This window comes from Podarcis bocagei (assembly GCF_964188305.1).
Source record: "Podarcis bocagei genome assembly, chromosome: 2".
NCBI classification, from domain to species: domain Eukaryota; kingdom Metazoa; phylum Chordata; class Lepidosauria; order Squamata; family Lacertidae; genus Podarcis; species Podarcis bocagei.
This window is the reverse complement of record NC_138126.1, coordinates 103,245,372-103,266,180: the sequence shown is the minus strand read 5'-3', so window position 1 is coordinate 103,266,180 and position 20,809 is coordinate 103,245,372. Positions and strand designations below refer to the sequence as shown.

The window sequence follows — 20,809 nt, the reverse complement described above, 5'->3', positions numbered from 1 at the left end:
TTTCTCCCACACTTGCTGTTTGTCTCTTCAAGTTGAGAATCTGGAAAATCCCACAGAGATTTGGGTTGGGGTCACCATAGCAGTGGTAGGCAATAAACATATATAAGAGTGTCCAACAAGGATTTTAGTTTAATGCAAGCAGCAGAGCTACCTAGCACTGTGCTGTTTTACAAAATGAAATAAAATCAGGAGATATAGATTTGCTTTATCTGTTGAAGTAATTAAAAACAGAAAGTGGAAGGTAAACCAGGTAAGATACAGCTTGAATGAATATGCAGTTGTTTACAAGTATTGTATCTACAGTCTCTGGATTAAACACCTTCAGTGTATTAATGTTGCAAGATGCTTGAGAAGCAGGTGCTGACAGAAGGCCAGAGAAATCTGGGATACCCAGTACATTAAAAGAGAGGCCACAAGGGTCCGGTATATTCTGGGGGAGGGAAATGTAGGGCATGAGCATAGCAAATCATACAACATCCCACCGTTCTTCATTTGTACATGTGTTAACAGTGTATAGTGAGTGGCATATTTATTGAGATCTGAAGGGTCGAATCCTTTGCCTACTTGCCCCATTGAAATCAAGCGGTCTCTCTCGCTTTGGCCCCAAAGCACCTTCTTTTCAACATTTTAAGCAAAATGTAGGGAATAATGCGAACAAGCCCATTGGGGACAAGCCACAGAATGAAACATGTCTGAAATTTTTTTAACTCAGCTGAACGATGTCTTGATTTTCAATGGAACAGAATCATAGAATCATAGAGTTGGAAGAGACCACAAGGGCCATCGAGTCCAACCCCCTGCCAAGCAGGAAACACCATCAGAGCACTCCTGACATATGGTTGTCAAGCCTCTGCTTAAAGACCTCCAAAGCAGGAGACTCCACCACACTCCTTGGCAGCAAATTCCACTGTCGAACAGCTCTTACTGTCAGGAAGTTCTTCCTAATGTTTAGGTGGAATCTTCTTTCTTGTAGTTTGGATCCATTGCTCAGTGTCTGCTTCTCTGGAGCAGCAGAAAACAACCTTTCTCCCTCCTCTATATGACATCCTTTTATATATTTGAACATGGCTATCATATCACCCCTTAACCTTAAAGAAGCATCGTCTTTCCTAGTCAACATCAGACTCTGCATAGCGGGGTATGCGGTCAGGGTTGGGAGGCAAAAGGTCAATTAAGCTTGGAAGTGTGTGTGTTTTGTGTGTGTGTGCGTATAGAAGAGTGTTCAGAAATTTTGAACAAACATGCCCCGAGTCCCACTTGAGCTTAGTTCAGAATATATTGCACCACTGTCAAGTCCTTCCAAGGCCCTGAGACAAAGGACCGCCACACGCTTGTCCATTTCCAAAAGGTTCAGTGAGGCATTTGTTCCACCCAGACCACTTTCTTCTGCTCCTCAGCAATAGCCATGCGGACACAGCTGACAAGAGTGTCATGGTCACTCCAGGCATCAGGGGCGATGGTGCCATAGAGGCAGGGCACCGTCTCCAGCTGGGCCTCCTCTTTCCGGGCAGTCTCCAAAAGTTGCTCCTCGGTTGCTCCAAGGCGCTGGAGGGCTTTCCTGAAACGCAGATCGTTTGTTGGGCTAGAGGTCAGCAATGTAAGACCTGGGAGCCTTACTCTCATAGGATGTTATCCTCCAAATCATGTCTGCTCAGAAGTAATCCCCACTAGCTTCAAGAGAGTTTGCTGTCAGGTAAGCGGGGTGAGGCTTGCAGTCTCGGTCCCATTTCGTGTAATATAGACTAGGAAAGGAGGCTGTAAGGGGCACTGGAGGAGAAGGAGCACATTTTCCCCAGGCTAAGTGCAAAAGGGATGAAGAATGGTGGCAACAGTAGGAAGGATAGCAAAGACTGAAGCCCAGGAAGGTGGGAGACGTGAATAAGTGGCAGAAGAAATTATCTCCCCTGCCCGTTTCGGTGATTGGCATAGTTGTCATCCAATACTTTTGCAGGGGGTTCAGTTATGTAATTATTATTTACTTAAATGATTTCTAGACTGTCCTATAGCACAACAACCCCTCTGGGCAGCTTGCTTCTTTTAAAAAACACAATTCAAAAGAACCACTTTTCACAGCCAATCCACAACGTGATAGGTGTGACTTTCTGCCGCACCCATAAATGCCACTCCAAATACATTATAGTCATACCTCATGTTGCATCCGCTTCGGGTTGCGTGTTTTTGTCTTGCGTCCCGTGGCAACCCAGAAGTAGCGGAATGGGTTACTTCCGGGTTTCGCCACTCATGTATGCGCAGAAGCGCCAAATCGCATCTGCGCAGATACAGTGCTTCAGGTTTCGGGTGTTTCACGTTACTGACGGGCCTCCGGAACGGATCCCGTCCGTAACATGAGGTACCACTGTAAAGGCTGCATCATTAACATTATGCAATTCAAATCCAGGCTTGAAAGGAAGAAGGTTGTCGTGGCTTTAGGATTACGCTAAGGAGGTCTTGGCCCGTTGGGTTTTGCTAAGCAGACAATGACCTTTCAGTGCAGAGCAACGGCTCTTACCTGAATTTCTTTGCATTCTTTTCACTGATGGTGACCAAGATGATGATGGGGTAGATTTCCATAGCCAGGAGTTCCTGCACACTTTCCAGGCCCAGGTCCAGCCAGCCATGCACATTCTAGAGGGGAGCAGGTTCAGGGTGCAATTATGTTCCAAATCTGTGCATGCATGTTTCTTAAGAGCTGGTGGGGTGGGGTTGACAAATCCTAGTTTCTCCTAAGAGATACTTGCATCTGCACCCCTGGGTCACATTCCCAGACCCCTTGCACCCCTGTTACCTTTTGCATCAGCCACTCCAGAGCCTGATGGGGAACACAACAGTTGCTACTCATCTCACTTTTTTCAGGGAGTGCATCTCTACTCTGTGTTTCGCCTTGGGGCTCTGCAGAGGGGAGAAACAGGTCAAGAAGACAACACGGCTTGGTGCCATTCTGAAGAAGCTTCCAAACTGGACCTTGCCTCTCAGGAATTATTGGTGACACTGCTGGGTGCAGGGGGTGGGGCAGAGTAGAAAATGAGAAAATGTACCACAAGGCACATTTGCCAAGATGTCAAGATGTGTGTCTTGGGGTGAGGCAGTACTTGTGACAAGAACTGGAGATGGACATCAGAAGACAACCTCTACTACCCTCAATTCCATTGCTTCAATGGAAGACACTTGTGGTGTAGTGGTTAAGAGCCCTGGACTTGTAATCTGGTGAACCGGGCTCGCTTCCTCGCTCCTCCACATGCAGCTGCTGGGCGACCTTGGGCTAGTCACACTTCTCTGAAGTCTCTCAGCCTCACTCACCTCACAGAGTGTTTGTTGTGGGGGAGGAAGGGAAAGGAGATTGTTTGCTGCTTTGAGACTCCTTAGTGTAGTGATAACGTGGGATATCAAAGCCAAATTCTTCTTCATTTACTTGCCCCCTCTGTTGAGTGAAGCCAAGCAAAAGTCCCTCGGGTCTCTGCTCTCTTGGTCCATGGCTTATCCAACCATTCCCCTGCACAGTTCCAACAAAGGGAGCCAGCTAGTTATGGGAGTCGGCCCCATCCCAAGGACGTACCTGCTGGACATTTCTCAAAGGCCTTGGACAGGCACAACTTGTCAGCCAGGATCCTTCCCAACAGCGTTGGCACTAGGAGGACTGGGCGCGGGCAGCCAGGCCTGCAGGGCCTGACCAAAGTGTATGGCATCAAGCTGACACAGCTCCTGGTGTGAAGACTGACTCGGCGGCTCACTAGAGGAAGAGGAAGAAGAGCCAAGGCTGGAGGAGGCCACTCATTCAAGGCCACACCCAGAGATCCCCACTGAAGAGAAATGAGCCATTGATGTAGTTCTGCAGAAGACCAGCCTCAAGACAATTGTCTTCTGGAACAACACATTGCTAAAGGACAAAGGGTAATTATCTTTTTTTAGAAACAGAAACTAGCCGGAACTCACTATGTGGCTTGCTGGAGTCCGACAGGCTGCAGTCCATCGATGACCAGAGCGGATTGATCTTCTTGTTGTCTGTGCTCACGATTCGCACCAGTTTGGGCTGCAACCCAGAATTCTGCAAGGCAGGAAGGAATGTCAAGCCTTCATTCCAAATGACTGTCACCCAGTATGTCTTCCACATATCAGTGCTGTTAAGGATATATGCTTCCTTCTCTCTGCCAACTTCCCCGGCTTACAAGGAAAATGGCACTGGCCCGCGTTTACTGGTGGAGCTGCATGTTTCGTCACCGGTGACTGCCGTTCACAATCTGAACAAATGCTTGCAGATTTAACTTCAGTGATGAGACGTCATTACCCCAAAGCAAGGGATGGAGGAAGAGGACACCGAGGTTTACAGAGATGCACCAGTAAGAATGGCTGCACAGAATTGCCCACAAGCTACTGCACAAGACAATTCCAGTGAGCTGTGCCTGCAACCATATGGAAAATATATTAAGATTCTTTCCTCAAATTATTTCATAGAATGCTTCCAATTACCTTGTGAGTGACGGTGCTCTTCTGGGCCATTTCCTGGATCAGGGTGATGAGTTGCTGCTGTGCCCTAGGGTGGAAAGAAGGGGACAGAGGAATGTGTTAGGTAGAAAAGAGTAGATGTGTTCCTCTCTCCTTGGCCATCATGCCATGTGGAGAGGACGATCTCAGATGCGCTAAGGAGGCCTTTCAGGCCTTCTCAGATGATGAATCTCACCGGCAGTAGTTGGGGATAGTGCCAGCATCCATGTCTTTCATGGTGTAGGGGTTCACCTGGCAGGCACTCCACTGCATTTGTCCCTGGCACACTGTGTCGGTGATGTGCAGGATGTCATGGCACCCTACTAGAAGTTCCCCAGGTGCCTGCCTCTCAAGGCAGAGGTTGGACCGAACGTAGAAGGAGTCTCCAGATGTCACCAGCTTGGAGTTCAGGTCACTCAGCAGCTTCTTATATCCTAATGGGTTAGAGAGTATTGGAAATGCTGTGCAGGAATAGCAGGAGTGCAGGATAAGAGTTGAGAAGCCCAAGGGGCATGGGGACAATGACGATGGCTTCCTGACTCTACCCATGGCTAGGGAGATGCCCAGGGTTGTCCCAAAACGTTTTGATGCCCAAGGTAGAAAATCTAAAAGAGCACCTCCTCATTCACACTATTTAACATGGGGTGCAATCCGCCAGAAAGTTGTCTATCTAACACATTCCTCCTTGAAATGCTCTTGCACAGCTTACAATCGTTTCAACTGGGTTTGTGCAGGAGAACTTCCCAATGGATTCTACCCATGAAGCAGGTCTGCCTATCTCCTAGTGTGCCACCCTTAGTGGTATCCACTGTTCACCTTACTTGATGGTGTGACCTCAAGCAATATCCATATCACTGATTGCTCATAGTGACTTTCCCTTTCCCATCAGGCAACCCTTACCCTCCATGTTGAGACGCACGGACAGGCAGCAGAAGCCATTGACCCTTTCCAGGACCCAAAGAGCCTCCTCAAGTGTTGCATCCTCCAGGACAGCCTTGAAACCTGGTTCCATGACTCCATAATCCACCTACAAATTTGAAGAATAGCTCAAAAATAAAATCAAGGAGAGTGCTTTGAAGGAGGGTTTCAAGAGACAGACAAACATATGATGGCAATCAGTTGCAGCCCGGTGAAGCCACAACACAGGAGGTCAGGTGGCCATTCCCTGGGCTCTACATGGGGACAGGGATGCAGCTAGGAGGAGGAGTAAAGCATCCAAAGGAAACAGGTTATCTCCATGGGAAAGAGAAAGATAGGCTCTGTAGGCATAACCAACGGAGTCTTAGAGGAGTGAGGAGATGTGCACGTCTTACCAGCACAATCTGATGGCCTGGCGACAAAGACATCTCATCAGCAGCAGAGCCAGGTGTGACTTGGTGAATGAAGATGCCCGTCTGGTTCCCCCCAATGATGCTGATTTGTTCCATCAAAGTGTTGGCTTGGAAGGCAATGGTTGTGATGCGGCTTGGGAAACGCTGTGCAAGCCGCCGGCGCATAGGCACACTGGGGAAGAGGAGAATGGAGCCGTGAGGACAGAGTGGGCATGGGGGCTTCTGTCTCCTCCCGGATATGCATATCTCCCCTTTCCTTCCCCTTGGCTCATTCCTTCACACGTTCAACTGAGCTTCATAGCATTACATGCAAAATGGGCCACTGTCAGAAATATCAGGTCTTAAAACCTTCCCTCTGAGAAAAAATATGTGTGCATGCAGACACACACATATACATCATGGTAGCAACTAACTCTAGATGACCCATACCAGGGGTGCCACCGTGAACAAAATATATGGGGGGGCAGGTAAGCCCCACCCCACATAATCGATCACATGACACAGTGCACACACACTATTTAAATAGCAATGTCCATCAACTTTTTTTGGGGGGGGGCTCAAATATTTTATGGAGGGGGAAAGGACCCCTTGGCCCCTAGGAGTTAGCTCCTATGACAGGTATCAATTATATCCTGGGAAGCCTACAGCTATTTGCCTATACAAAAATCTGTGCTGGCCTGCTACTTGCTACTCAAATGTTCCATTCTTGCTTAAACTTGACACCTGTTTCTCATTTCTGTTGCTCCTTCTTGTCACCACCTTGCTTCTTGCCCTGCCTTCTTCTCTTTCCTCACCCCTTGCCTTCAGATAGATTCCTTGGGTAACAAACTCTTTTTTCCCTTGATGTCAGCACAGCCCTTTTGTCTTTTGCCCAGGACATGCGTGCCTCAATTGTTGAGAAAATCCTCATTGACTTAGGCCTTGAGTCTGTGGATACTTACGACCTAAACTTTCTGCGGTTGGGAACTTGACATTTACCTCTCTGAGATGCAGGGGTCCAGGTGAAGCCACAAAGAGTTGCCATCTGGGATGAAAAAGAAATGTTTGAATAGGTGAGAGCTAAGTGACCACTTTGTTTGTCTCTAACCAGGCACCCATGTTAAGTTTGCAAAGCTGCACACCAACCAATCAGAATGGGGCAGTAAGTTCTGCAACAAGAGGCAGGATCTATTATTGCTGAACAAAATGCTTGGCTGGTAACCTTCAGAGTTTACTCATTGTGTCTCCTTTGCTTTGCTGGATATGGGGTGCCTGCTAGATGCGGGGTGTGGCCTGGGAAAGTCTCATGGGCTCGATAAGAGATCCCTAAAGGGCCACATTTGGCCCTGCAGGTCTGAAGTTCTCCACCCCAAAAAACAGGTAATCAGAATTCACCAAGGAAGCAAATTCTGGAATTGTATGTCCCTGCTTTTTCTCTTTAGTACAGATCTGACTTTGGAGTCACAGTATTGTACTTAAAATTAACACTTTGATAACAAGTTGCCTACTATTATTGATATGATTGGTTTGCCCTGTCCCAACTGAAGGGCCCCCTAAGATTGTGGACCCTTTGGAGAAAGGTAGTGAAGCTGCTACAATATGCCCAGAGCTAATGAGGTAATTATAAATACAACAACTCAATGGGAAGAGTTGTCTCCTCCCCTTAGCCAGGGACACACCAACCTAGGTTTGATCCCTTACCCTCTTTTTCCACCATCTCATACTCAAAAGGGGGGTCTTCTACTTTCTCTTCAGAAGCTGAAGGGAAATCATCCTCCAGAAACTCCAGGGAACTGCTGCAAGAGGAGACATAAGTAAGATGAAAATAACAGAGTGTGAACTGGAAAGTTAGATCAATCCAGGCAGTTGCAAGGTTATATTCAGGATGGTGGGTGTGGGTGTATGATAAACAGGATGAACAATCTTAAAATATTCCCTCCTTATATATTGTTTAGTTGAGCCTAGAACAGATTCACACATGTCCAGTGGAGCCTGTTAGCACATTATTTTAACTTGATCCCCCGCCCAACACTACATAATAAAATTGTCCTGCTGCAGTTTGCATGGCTGTCAAGAAGTGACCGTGGTAACTGCTGCCCAGAATCTGGTGGTATATGAAGACTTAAGGGTGCAAGTTTCTACCCTTCATGGCTGTGAAGAAAACATATGGAAAGTATAAGATCAAGGCTTATAAAGACTTCCAGTGGTGGTGGGAGATAATTGTCACATCTCCATATCCTACCTAATTGCTCTTAACCGCCTTTCAAAATTCTGCTAAAATCTGGATGACTGGAAAAAAAGCATCTGCGATAAACTAGAAAACCAAAATATTTCTGTTAATTGGTATTTATTTGCCTGCTTTGCAAAATGCACCTGTCTATCAAAATTGTGATTCTCTCTCTCTTTTTTAATAAGCACACATGCCCACATAGGCCTAGCTGGGAACCAGCAGTATACAGCAGAGCAGGGTCTGTACTCACCTTCTAGAAAAAGAACTTTCTTGCATGGCTCTCCTCTGTAGGGAATGCTTACATGGTGGGATTGGGCAGCATGAGCGGATGCTCCCAAGCAGCTCTTGGTTTGACCTGTTGCTTAAATCTGACCAAGACTGCGAAAGAAAAGAAGTAGGTCAGGCCACTCAGACACAAGGGAACTCCAATTTCCTCATTCAGGTCTTCCCCCCAGGTGCTCTGTGCCCTAAAGAGTGGGGGCCTGCAAGACAAGTGAGACCCCAGACCCTGAGGATAGCATCCTGTGGTGCCTCCCCCCTAACCCCCCCCCAGTTGGAAAAAGTATGGTGGGTTTGGGGAGGGGTGAGCTGTACACCTCAGACATGCTCAAGAAGCTGTCCTGGCTGTCACCCCGGGGGCAGACGGCGTTCATGCGCACAAGACGCTGCTTCCTCTTTGGACAAGGTTCCTTGGTCAGAGAGCTGGCAGGCCCATCCCACTGCACCTGATTAGAGGAAACAGAGAGAGAGAAATGGCTCATAAAACACGCAGCAAAGAACTGCCTGCAGGGCAGAAAATAGTGGCGGGAACAACACCATATAGATGATAAGGAGCTGCCATTTTTCTCCTACCCCAGTCATTTCCATGCTGTGTGCTGGGGAATATGAGTATGTTGCCTGCTAACAAGTAATTTTAACGTGTATTCCCCCCATAAAATAAAATTGTCGTTCTGTTGTCATGCTGCAGTTTGCATGGCTGTCAGTAGGTGGCTACGGTAACTCCAGTGTGGCAGTAGGCAAGCAAGCAGTGGAGGTGGCAAGTGGCCCTAGTGAGCTATTTAAAAGCAGGAAGGGAGGCGCTCCAGAGAGCAGTTTGGTAAGCCACTTTCTGAAATGCCTCCCATCCTCCTTTCAAAGGGGTTGGAGGTTTGGGCGAGCTGGGAGGGGATAGGCAAGGAAGTGGGAGAGGTGTAATGGGAGGGGGCCCTTGGTTACCCTCATCCCAAAACTCACCGCGAGCACTGAGCCACTTAGGCCTGTCTGCTTCCTGAGTTCACAGATCTTATCAGTGAGCTCAAAGACTTTGCGGCGGAGCGAATCTTTCTCCAGGAGGCTCTGAGAAATTTCCACCTGAGCAGCGTCCCTTGCGCTGTAGGCCTGGGGATGGGGGAGACGGGACAGAAAAACATCATCGGCAAGGGCTTTGAGAGACAGACGGAAATAAGCTATCGGCAGCAACAGTTACAGGGACAAGTGCAGGAGATCAAAACTATTCTCACAATAGCCTGAAAGGTTCCAGTGAGCCATTTGCTTTGGGGTCTTGAGAATCAACCCTAAATAGGGGCAGAACATACCACAGGAAACGCAAGGAGTACTCTGCAGTACCAACAGAAAAACCAAGGTGCTGCCTGAGTTGTCTTGGGACTGCAAAATATTAAAGTAAGGCTGGACCTACTTATTTGGAAAGTTTCTGCTAATGCAGGGTGCATTGCATTCAGGACCTCTTCCTTAAGGTCCTGCATGCAATGTGGGGAAGTCCAGGGGAAGAGATTCTGCAAACAGAATTAGTAATGCAGCCAATTCTCTGCTTAGACAACAAGCCTTGTTACAATTGCTGCTGTCTTTTTAACTACTGGGCTGGATTCTAGGTAAAGGTAAAGGGACCCCTGACCATTAGGTCAGTCGTGGCTGACTCTGGGGTTGTGGCACTCATCTAGCTTTATTGGCCGAGGGAGCCGGCGTACAGCTTCCGGGTCATGTGGCCAACATAGAATCATAGAATCATAGAGTTGGAAGAGACCACAAGGGCCATCGAGTCCAACCCCCTGCCAAGCAGGAAACACCATCAGAGCACTCCTGACATATGGTTGTCAAGCCTCTGCTTAAAGACCTCCAAAGTAGGAGACTCCACCACACTCCTTGGCAGCAAATTCCACTGTCGAACAGCTCTTACTGTCAGGAAGTTCTTCCTAATGTTTAGGTGGAATCTTCTTTCTTGTAGTTTGGATCCATTGCTCCGTGTCCGCTTCTCTGGAGCAGCAGAAAACAACCTTTCTCCCTCCTCTATGTGACATCCTTTTATATATTTGAACATGGCTATCATATCACCCCTTAACCTCCTCTTCTCCAGGCTAAACATGCCCAGCTCCCTTAGCCGTTCCTCATAAGGCATCGTTTCCAGGCCTTTGACCATTTTGGTTGCCCTCCTCTGGACACGTTCCAGTTTGTCAGTGTCCTTCTTGAATTGTGGTGCCCAGAACTGGACACAGTACTCCAGGTGTGGTCTGACCAGAGCAGAATACAGTGGCACTATTACTTCCCTTGATCTAGATGCTATACTCCTATTGATGCAGCCCAGAATTGCATTGGCTTTTTTAGCTGCCGCGTCACACTGTTGGCTCATGTCAAGTTTGTGGTCAACCAAGACTCCTAGATCCTTTTCACATGTACTGCTCTCAAGCCAAGTGTCACCCATCTTGTATTTGTGCCTCTCATTTTTTTTGCCCAAGTGCAATACTTTACATTTCTCCCTGTTAGCATGACTAAGCCACTTCTGGCGAACTAGGGCAGTGCACGGAAACGCTGTTTACCTTCCCGCCGGAGTGGTACCTATTTATCTACTTGCACTTTGACGTGCTTTCGAACTGCTAGGTTGGCAGGATCAGGGACCGAGCAACGGGAGCTCACCCTGTCGCAGGGATTCGAACCAGCGACCTTCTGATCGGCAAGCCTTAGGTTCTGTGGTTTAACCCACAGCGCCACCTGCCCATTAAAACCTTGCAGCTAGTAACAGGTAATGTCCATTATATGGCTTGGAACATTTGATTGGGCATTTCCTTAACTGTTGCAACATTCTAGAATGGTAAAGATCCCTTCTAATTGGACAAGCCACCACTTTTCTTACTTTGGTAACCTCCCTGCCGCCTGCCCTGAAAGAAACTCCTCTCTTTGCTGCGTTCAGACCTCTAGGTTACCTGATCTCTCTCTTTCTGCAGATCAGCCACTTGTGCCTGGAGGGCACTGATTTTGTCCTTGTAGATCTCACAGTCCACCTTCATCCTCTGGCACTGGATCAGAGTGTGCTCCTTTTCTTCCCAGCACTGAATGGTGACAAAAAATGTTAGCAAGATATTAACACCCAGTAAATGCATGATACTCTCTGCCACCGCCTTAATGCACGGAACGGAATTGTAGAGTCGGAAAGGACCGCGAGGGTCATCTAGTCCAAACCCCTGCAATGGCCAGAATCTTTGTGACCAGCGTAGGGCTCAAACCCACAACCCTGAAATTAAGAGTCTCATGCTGTACCAATTGAGCTATCCTAGGTCCTCTTGACACCTACATTATGCTGGTAATGTAACCCAGCTTGACAGCATTCAGGTGCAACATCAAAATATATTTGAAGCAGCCTTTGTTGTGAGACTCTGTCCTAAAGGTATTGGCTCCCACAGTTTTAATCAGATGCTGTTTGACATTTTAAATGTTCTATGGTTTATTTATTTTTGGTATTGCTTTGTGTCCTTAGATGCCCTGAGCTCCCCTAGGGGAGGAAGCATGGAATACAAATGTAAACAAACAATATGGGCTGGATTCTGTAACCTCATGCTACAGACTGAAGTATGGGCATGCAGCTAGCTATGCTATTTGAATTGTCCTCCTGACATGAGTTGGAAAGAGGCTTGATTCCTCTGCCTCCCACCTTGCCTAAAGGCAAGCATGGGTTGTGCGGCCCCCCTCACCTGCTTCCGCTGATTCTCAGCAAGCACCGCCTGCTCCCTCAGCGAGTGGATGCGATTCAGCAGCTCCTGCTTTCCGTCCAGAGCATCATCAAGGTTCTGCTCCAGGATATCCTTCTGCACCTGGGCAAATGAGAGAGGCTCATCAGAGGCGCATTTCTGCTCCCCTTACCCTTCCACCACACCCGTGCCCAGGTTGGGGAGGATGGGTGTGGAAACCCATATGTGGCGGTTGGATCTGTGACAGTCTGCCTCCTCAAAAGCTAAGCCTCCTGCAGCCAGTAAAGGAACGTTATGTAGTTGGAGGGGATTTGTGCAAGACAAACAATTTTGCTGAAATGCGAGGAAGCAACTGTGCAGTTGCCTATATAAGTTTGTAAGACGCTTGTATTTAGGGCAAACGCATTAAGGACATTGCAAGCCTACATTGGTTCTTACACCAGATGACCAATATGCTGCTGAAGTATCATAGAAATGGTTGTTTTGTGAAACTAAGAATTCTGTTAAGAAATCCCCAGCTCTTGTCACAGAACTACAGTTCGCTGGATTCTCCGAGGGAAGGAAAAGGACTGTGAAAAGAATCCACAGCACAGGCAAAACCAGTATGAAAGTATTCCTGGAAATAGTCTTTTACCACACTGAAGGTCCCCAGCTCCACCATTGACTTGAGACGCTCGTTCTCCTCTCTCAGTGTCTGAAGTTCATCGGCCTGTGGCTGTGTGTCCCCAGCTGGCCTTGGGGACCTCTCCCATTCACAATAGGATGATACCCGGGCTCGCTGCAATTCCTGCTTCATCAGGTACAGCTACCATTGATGGGAACACAGAGAAGAAGAAGAAGAAGAAGAAGCAGTAGTGAGCGAGCAAGACGAGTGATGGCAGCATGAAACACCTGGCAAGGTTTGGCTGCTCACTCTGAAACACGGGACCTGAGGGTCTGGTTTTAAGCATGCAGCTAGACTGCCAGTCCCTCTAACAGTGGAGTCAGCTGGGGAGGGACAACAGAACTGGAGCCAAAACAGGGCCACTGAGAAACAAGATGGTGGCACCAGCACATTCAAGGAAACTCCAAATTTAAAACAAAAACAAGTAAAACTAATGGGACGCACGTACCCATCCCCAACAGCCAAGGAAAGACTGAGCATTCTTAGTGCCCACAGAATGTTGAGGAGCATCTGGGGAAGAAAGATGGAAAACTGGGAGTGGGGAATGGCCTGATTGAGCACTTTACAGCTTATACAAGGTGTGGTGGGGGACCTTTGGCTCCCCAGATGCTGCTGATCTACAGCTCCCATCATCTCAAGCAATCATGGTCAATGGCCAGATGTTATGGAAGTTGTAGTTCAGCAACATATGGAGGGCCAATGGTTCCTCACATCTGGCTTATAGTATTCTAGAAGAGAGCATGACTGACTGGCTGGTAGAAACTCCAAACAGGACTACTCCTACTAAGGGGTGGGGTTACACTATCACTACCACAGAACCCTCAGTAAGCACTTACTGAGGGGTGTCTTCTACACTCCAAACCTATGCACGTTCTGCAAGAAGCCAAGCTAAATACATACTTAGGTTAATCATAGCACAGGAGGAAAGAGAAAAATCTGGACAACTACAAAGAAATTGGTGATAGGCTACTGGTTCTCCTAGCACACAATCCAATCTGCAATACCACTCTCTTCAGCTGATAGGTCCAATAAACCAGGCATTTCAGGAGTCATCTTGTAAGAAACCCTACTCTCTTCCAACAAGCAGATACCAAACAATCTTGGTCTGGAATCAGATTGCGTCATTTCCATGGAATTTTATGTTATGTCACTTCCAGTCAATCAAAATGGGTCATCATCTACTGGTAATTGTATTGGAGGAGGTGTCCATGGGGTGGAAGAGCTATGCCTTTCCTCTGAAGCTGCAGCATAAATCGTTGCCTCCAGTGGAGGCAAGGTGCCATGCTAGTCATTCCTCCGGGCAAGCTAATAATTCCTGCATTCCGAAACACCTAGCAGTAAAAGTGGGCATGTATAAAAATAGCTACAGATTACTGACAGGAAGCACTCTGGAGCTGTGACAAAACATCCCTTGAAACACTGCATTTAGAGGACTAGCGAAAGACTCTGGGAATTCCTTTGAAACACATAATGCACATCCATTATTCCTGATAGCAGCCTTTCACTCCTAAAATGATGTCACAACATCAGCTGAGCACGACATCCACCACACCTCTTCCTGCAGGCTCTGACAGCGGGTGATGGCCAGGTCCTTCTCCTGCAGGGCACTGCTGTAACGTAAAGACAGGCCATAAAGTTCATCTTTAAGCTTGAGGGCTTCATGGAAGTGGGCACTGAGCTCCCTCTTCATGCGGTTACATTCGGCCTCAATGCTGCTCAGGCTTTCAGCTTGTGCTTCCAGTCGGGCGGTCTTCTCCTTCAGCTTGCGGCAGTGATGGAGCAAAGACACCTTCTGCCGCTTCTCCTGGCTCAGTTCTTCCTGCAGGCTGCTCACTGCCTTGGCCAAGCATTCTGTCAGTTGGGAACTCTCAATCAAGTCTAGGGTAAGGGAAATAACAGTTAGGCCTTTGACTGGTCCAGGCCTACCATGAGGCAGACAGAGCAAGGCATCCACCTGAGGTGGCCAGATTCTGGCAGCAGTCTGGTGTTTATTGTATTTCTGCTAGCTGGTGTTTGTGTGAGGAAGTTGGTAAGGGGAAAAGGTCTGTGTGTGTAAAAGAGATACCATTTTGATTATCTGCTTTCGGTGCCAAAATATCTTGGGTCAGCCTCACTTCAGGGGCTGAAGATTGTTTTTAACACAACTGTCTCCTCCCAAGAAAGTGAGCCATGAATAGGTTGGGTACAGGGTTTGAGAAAACTCACCACTGAAATGATTGTGGTCTATGGAAGGTTCCAAGCCAGTGATGAGCACATAAATATCTGGGTTGTGGAGTTTCAGGCTTTCCAGAAAGGCAAGGGCTCCATTTTTCCCACGGAATTTCAAGAGATCCAGCATGTGACCTACAAGGGAATAAGAAAGAGCAACAATAAAGCGATTGAGTTCCTCTCCCATGGGGCTCCCTAAGACCCACCCTGCTTGATGGGTCAGAGGAACATGGCAGGTGATGTGATGTGCAGTATCTCTGCAAGTAATTTTGTTAGCCAGCTAAATGGCTTTCTATAGCACTTGCAGTACAGAGAAGCCAACAGAGCAGTCTTTAAGGACTTGCAATATAGGCTGCAATCAGTTGTCTTGACAGGCCCAGCTTTGGCTTCCTTCCTTCAGCCTTGGTCTGTGCAGGAATGATTTTATCCTACCTGTGGTCTTTGTGGAATGATTTGCCTATCTGTCTCTGGCAGCTTTCTCCAATCTGGTACCCTTGTGCTGACTGGGGTTGATAAGCATTGTTGTCCAAAACATATTGAGGGCACCAGGTTGCCCCTTTGTGAAACACCCATCCTCCTTTGACTGACACAGAGGAGCTCCTTCCCATTTAGTATTGCATTTATTCCCCCAGCCACAAATGATGCCCTAGTAGTCCAAATATTTGCATCAATAGCTAGCCTTCCCTCCAGTGGAGCACTACCATGTTGAGATTCTTTGGACACAGGCTATGTCTGCTTCTAAATTTGGTAGCCTTCCTCATCTGCTTATGGTGAGGATGATTGATGATAAACTTGGTGGTGTAGACAAAGTTCAACAGGGCTGTCCCGCCTCCCCTTCTGCATTTCTTCTAGAGGGAGAGGAGCAAGAAAGAAACATATCCCCTTTCCCCGTTATAGGTAGATGTGCCTTATGGCGTCCCATCAACATTGCCACACTAAGGCTGCTCACCCACTCTCATGGCGCTGTTTGTGAACTGAGGGCTGTGCAGCACCTCTTCCTCATCAAGTTGACCAAGCACCTTGGCCTGGCGCAGGTAGGGTGTAAGCCGGCTCGGGGTGACACCACGAACAATCCTGTAGCGATGACCCTCTACCATCTCCCACAAAAGGTCCTCGTCCATGTCACGGAGCTGTTGATCAACCAGGATGGGGTCATCTGCTCCTGCCTCCGCCATAATAGGAACCTGGAAGGACGAGAGGGGCTAGTAGTTTTTCGAAGGACACAAATCAAAAACTTGTTTTTCGAAGCTCTAAATGCACAGTAGGTAAGTGCTCCATAAGGTACACAACTCTTGTTCCAAATTGGGTGTGTGGCACAGCAGAGGCCGAATCCCAGTCTAGAAAACAGCATTGCACAATACTGCAGGACCAAAAGGATTCTTGGAGATCGAGTCCATAATCCTCTCTGCTTTTATCCAAACTAACACTACATGCATTATGCACCTGTCTTCATTATACACCTTTAGGCACCAGGCAAAAATGTTCCTTTTTAACCAGGCCTTTGGTTGATTTGATTGACATCCTATGGCCTTTTAAAATGTGCGGTGGTTTTTTTTTGGAGGGGGGTGTTACTGGGTTGCTGTTTTTATTTTGATTATATATTTTGTGGTTTTATATTCTGATTTTGTTCTATGAACCACCCTGAGACCTCTGGGTATAGGGCAGTGTCAGGGGTTTAGGAGCAGAGGCACGGGCAAGGGAGGAAACAGAGAGCGAAGGGGAGGAGGCAGAAGAAAAGATGAGTGATGACGACGACCCGAGATCTCCTAGTCTTTCCAGTGAATCAGAGGATTCACAGAAAGGAGCACCAGTGGCCAGGGCAAGGGGGGAGTCAAGGGGGGCACCCCAGGAAGATAGAGCCAGAAGGGACTCAGGGGGGAGCAGCTGGAAATCGGGACCAGCGTCACCGCCAGGAAGCAGGGAAGAGGAAGGGAGCCAGGGGGGAAGCGCTGGCAGTTCACCACAGGAGGGAGGGCATGAGTCAGGAGTGGCCACATCTCCATCGGGGAGCGAAGAAACGGTTAAGAGGAAGGTGGAAGGTTGGGCGCGCGCGCCAAGTTCAAATGCAGAGGAAGGCGGCGCAGTAAGCAGCCCCGAAAGGGAACCAGGTCCTAAAGCCCGGCGCAAGGAGGCAGGAGGGTCCGGGTCAGCGTCAGAAGAATCCCGGAAGGAGGAGGCCCCGGGGGGTAGAGGGACCCAGAGGAGGACAGTCAGGCGGAAAAGGTGGAGCAAGGCTAGGATATTAAGTTGGTGCTCACGGGGCGGAGACTCAGACGGAGCTTCGCCGATCTAGCTACTAGACGTAGAGTTTGCGCGCAGCAGCGTGAGAATGGAAACTGTAATTCAATAAAGACTTTTACTTAATGATCGCTGGCTAGCGTGATCCTCTGTGAGCTAGGATCTTCAAGCAGCTCTGACAGGCAGTATATAAATTCAAGTCATACATACATACATACTACAGATGCGACAGGTTACAGCAAATTATCCAACTGCCTGAAATGTGTCTATTATACTTTCTTACCTAAGTGTAGCAACAATTTAGTCCTGGGTGCATAATTTCTCCCCCCCCCCTTTTTTTTTCTTAAAATGCTTCTAGACCTTATGGAACATAGCTGTCAACCTTCCCTTTTTTGCGGGAAATTCCCTTATTCCAGTGCCGTTTCCCGCTGCTTCCCGCTGCTATCCCGGATTGTTAGATATCCCGTAGACTGTCCCCAGGACAGGTGAGGCTGCTGATCCCTTATTTTCGAGGCTGCTGATTCCTTATTTTCAAATCTGAAAGTTGACAGCTATGTTATGGAAGCAAAAAAAACAGAGGCTTGAAATAGTGTGAGCAATGCCTACTGACATCTCAGGTGCCGGAAGAGCAGTTGGAATAAAATATGCATTGGTAAAGGAGGGGAAGGTTCTTCAGTGTCACATACTGGCTTGCTCCTCCCCATGGCAAACACAATGTACTATGCAAACGTCATATGTGCATTTTTATTTTATTTTTTGTATTTTGCATCATTTACACAGGGCACAGAATTTGACCTGTTTTGTGTGTGCAGCGCAGAGAGTCCTGATTACAGTGTGTCACAAGCAAAGCATGAACCTGCACGCCAAAGATGCATATGAGGTTCAAATAATAGTTTATTAAAATCAACCACATTGGTTCATTGAGTCCAGAAGGAAAATCTATTTATGGTGTAAAACCTGCTGCCAGATTTTTTTCTTCTTCCCAGCCAGCTCACAAAGGATTGCTGGTTAATAATTCAGAATAGAAGGTTCCTATTTCATGAAAAGGGACTAATGGTTAGGAGATCTTTTCCTAGTAGGCTAGGAATCTCTGCATGTGTTTGAATGAGACACCACCTTGAGTCTGGATAAGGTGACACTCCTCCATCTGATGGCCAGAAGGCAGAAAAACAACAGTTGACATTTTCCCAAAGCATGTGTGTGATCCGGGTGGAGTGAACTGAAACTGCAGGATTGACCAAGCTGCTACCCATATATAGGGGGATTTCCTGTCTTGTTTGAAATGCATGCTTTGCCTCCACTTACACTTTGCTTGCACATTTGTCAACAAACATTATAAATGCATCCCAAATATCTTGAGCTGCCTTATCCAAAGGAAACTAAACCCGGAAGTATTGCCATTGGAACTTTTCCACACTTGAAGAAGTGGGTGGACGAACACACACACACACACACACACACACACACACACACACGCACCTTAATAAATTGTTATCTAACCTACACATTTATTTAACATTTACAGTGTGGATGTCCGCTGAATTCTGGAGTAAAGCCTGATGGCTGATAATCTGCTCCGTGTCAACTTACATCTAGAGCTGGAATTATTCCCATGTGCACCTCCCCTGTCCGTTCTGTGTCCTTCCAAGTGTCTAGCACAAATTTAAAGGTGAAGGTAAAGGGACCCCTGACCATTAGGTCCAGTCGTGGCCGACTCTGAGGTTGCTGCGCTCATCTCGCTTTACTGGCTGAGGGAGCCAGCGTACATGTGGCCAGCATGACTAAGCCGCTTCTGGCGAACCAGAGCAGCTCACGGAAACGCCGTTTACCTTCCCGCCGGAGCAGTACCTATTTATCTACTTGCACTTTGACATGCTTTTGAACTGCTAGGTTGGCAGGAGCAGGGATCTAGTGCTAACTAAATAACCACAACAACTATATAGTCCTCTTATGAACCACAATGGACTGTTAACACCACCAACCCATTTACCTAGAGGCAGCAGTGATTAAACATGGCAATAAAATTCCAATAAGGTAGGCAGGGATGAGAACATTATCCTAACCATCAAAACTAGAAGCTTCTCCTCCTCCTCCTCACTGCAACCAATTAGATTTGGCTTCCTATCTGAAAGTAAGTAGCACAGGGCCATATTCCAGCTAGAGCAGTTCAAGAAGCTGACGGGCTGCCCAAACAAGGAAAGTACAGTTGGATGAACAATCATGTCAATAGCCATTTCCCTTTTAGGCACAGAGTTTTTTAGGTGGTTGGGGAGAAACCATAATACTGGGCAAAAAAAGGTTTCGGATAATTTGAAGTGCCTGATAGGGGGCAAAACCTTTCCAGATTGGGGTAGAAATTTTGTTTTTGCCTTCCTTTCCTAAATCAAATAATAAAGCAAGCCGCCATCGCCACCACCAAGCAACAAACCCGATTGCTTGGGCTTGGCCCTACCATTTGGCAGGGAACAGCAGAGTGAAGCAGGGAACAGCAGCAAGGTGCTGGAGGATAGAGCTCTCTGTGTTTGTGTGTTCTCCTCCTCTCCCTTCTCAGGTGTTTTGGAGGATGCTGTCCCATCACTGTCTGTTGATATAAGATTCAGTTACCAGTCCAATTGGCTTCTGTACGGGGAATGGGGAGCACCAACATCTTTTGCCACAGGGAGATCTTTGGCTGGCTCTGCCAACACTACCCTCCAGGACCCTAGGTCTCCTGCTACATTAATTTATTTTGAGATTTCTGCATAATCCTTTACCTAACAGTCCTGGGCAGATTAAAAACATCAGAAATACATAATATGCATCATTATTAATTCAGTCATGTATGCAACGTTGCTGATTATTGCCTGACATCTTTAAAAAGCCAGAAGTGTACCCAGCCACTTAAATGCAGAGAGAACTCGAAACCCAACGTTCCATTGCGGAGAAAGAATGAGGCAATGAAAATAACAATCTGGAATTCCAAACTCTTCAGTGGTCGGAAGCAGGGAATTTAGGAGCAGAAATTGTTCACACTGTCTAAGTTTCTTTGGAGAGAGGCAAAATGCAATGAACAAACAAATAAACGAACTTCTCCAATAAGTAAACAAGGAGTGGGGACTCTGTGGGGTAAGAACATCTACGTCCTGTTCTCCACTGCTATTTTTCTAGAAAAAGAGGTGCCAGAACTCACCATAAACATCTCCCTCTTTCTCTTAGAATGGCAATGGCACCCACCTGAGAAGTTCTGGAACTTACCTGAGAGGTGCCAGAACTGAGTTCCGGTGAATTCCCACTGAAGAAAAGCCCTGCTGTTCTCAGGTGTTTAGTTTCTGGGTCTCCATATGGCTCTCTGTATAAAGCAATTTATCAGTCTTGAAGCCCCTAAAGGCCTGCATTTAGGGGTGTTGAAGTAAATGGAGGAGAAGGAGGACACTCAAGTCCAAATTAAGGACTTTAACTCACTGAGCAACCTACTAAACTCCTATTCTCCTCAGCTCTTTTGCCCTGGATGTGATTGAGATAGCAGCCCTTCCTTTCCTTCAGGCCAAGCCATCCCGACAGAAACATTGAACGCTAAAGCTGAGACCCTACTAGTCCTACCTGTTCCTGCTGATCCACAGAGGAGAATGTTTTCCTCGACATATTGGTGTTGCATGTCTTGGAGAAAGACTGTGATGTCTGGAGAACAGTGAACAGGTTTTTCAGGAGGACCAGCTCTGCTTGCCAAGGAGATTTAATGTATTCA

At 47.3% G+C, this 20,809-nt stretch overlaps 1 protein-coding gene across 2 annotated transcripts; it reads right to left on the bottom strand.

Annotated features, from left to right (window-relative positions):
- Positions 1-113: 113 nt before the first annotated feature.
- CARD14 (caspase recruitment domain family member 14) lies at positions 114-20,809 on the bottom strand. 2 transcript variants are annotated; one of them, XM_081180857.1, is made up of 21 exons: positions 20,665-20,809; positions 15,797-16,031; positions 14,845-14,982; positions 14,192-14,517; positions 12,610-12,780; positions 11,979-12,098; positions 11,214-11,339; positions 9,253-9,396; positions 8,616-8,744; positions 8,270-8,397; positions 7,491-7,585; positions 6,789-6,834; positions 5,793-5,982; positions 5,380-5,506; positions 4,676-4,913; positions 4,465-4,528; positions 3,931-4,042; positions 3,554-3,727; positions 2,786-2,889; positions 2,510-2,625; positions 114-1,558 (listed from the first exon to the last, which is right to left on the bottom strand). In XM_081180857.1, the coding sequence occupies exons 1-21, from the start codon at positions 20,704-20,706 to the stop codon at positions 1,351-1,353; spliced, it is 3,033 nt and encodes a 1,010-aa protein (XP_081036983.1). In that variant the 5' UTR covers positions 20,707-20,809; the 3' UTR covers positions 114-1,350. The 2 variants fall into 2 exon arrangements, with proteins under 2 accessions (XP_081036983.1, XP_081036984.1); XM_081180858.1 differs by having other exon boundaries at positions 7,491-7,582.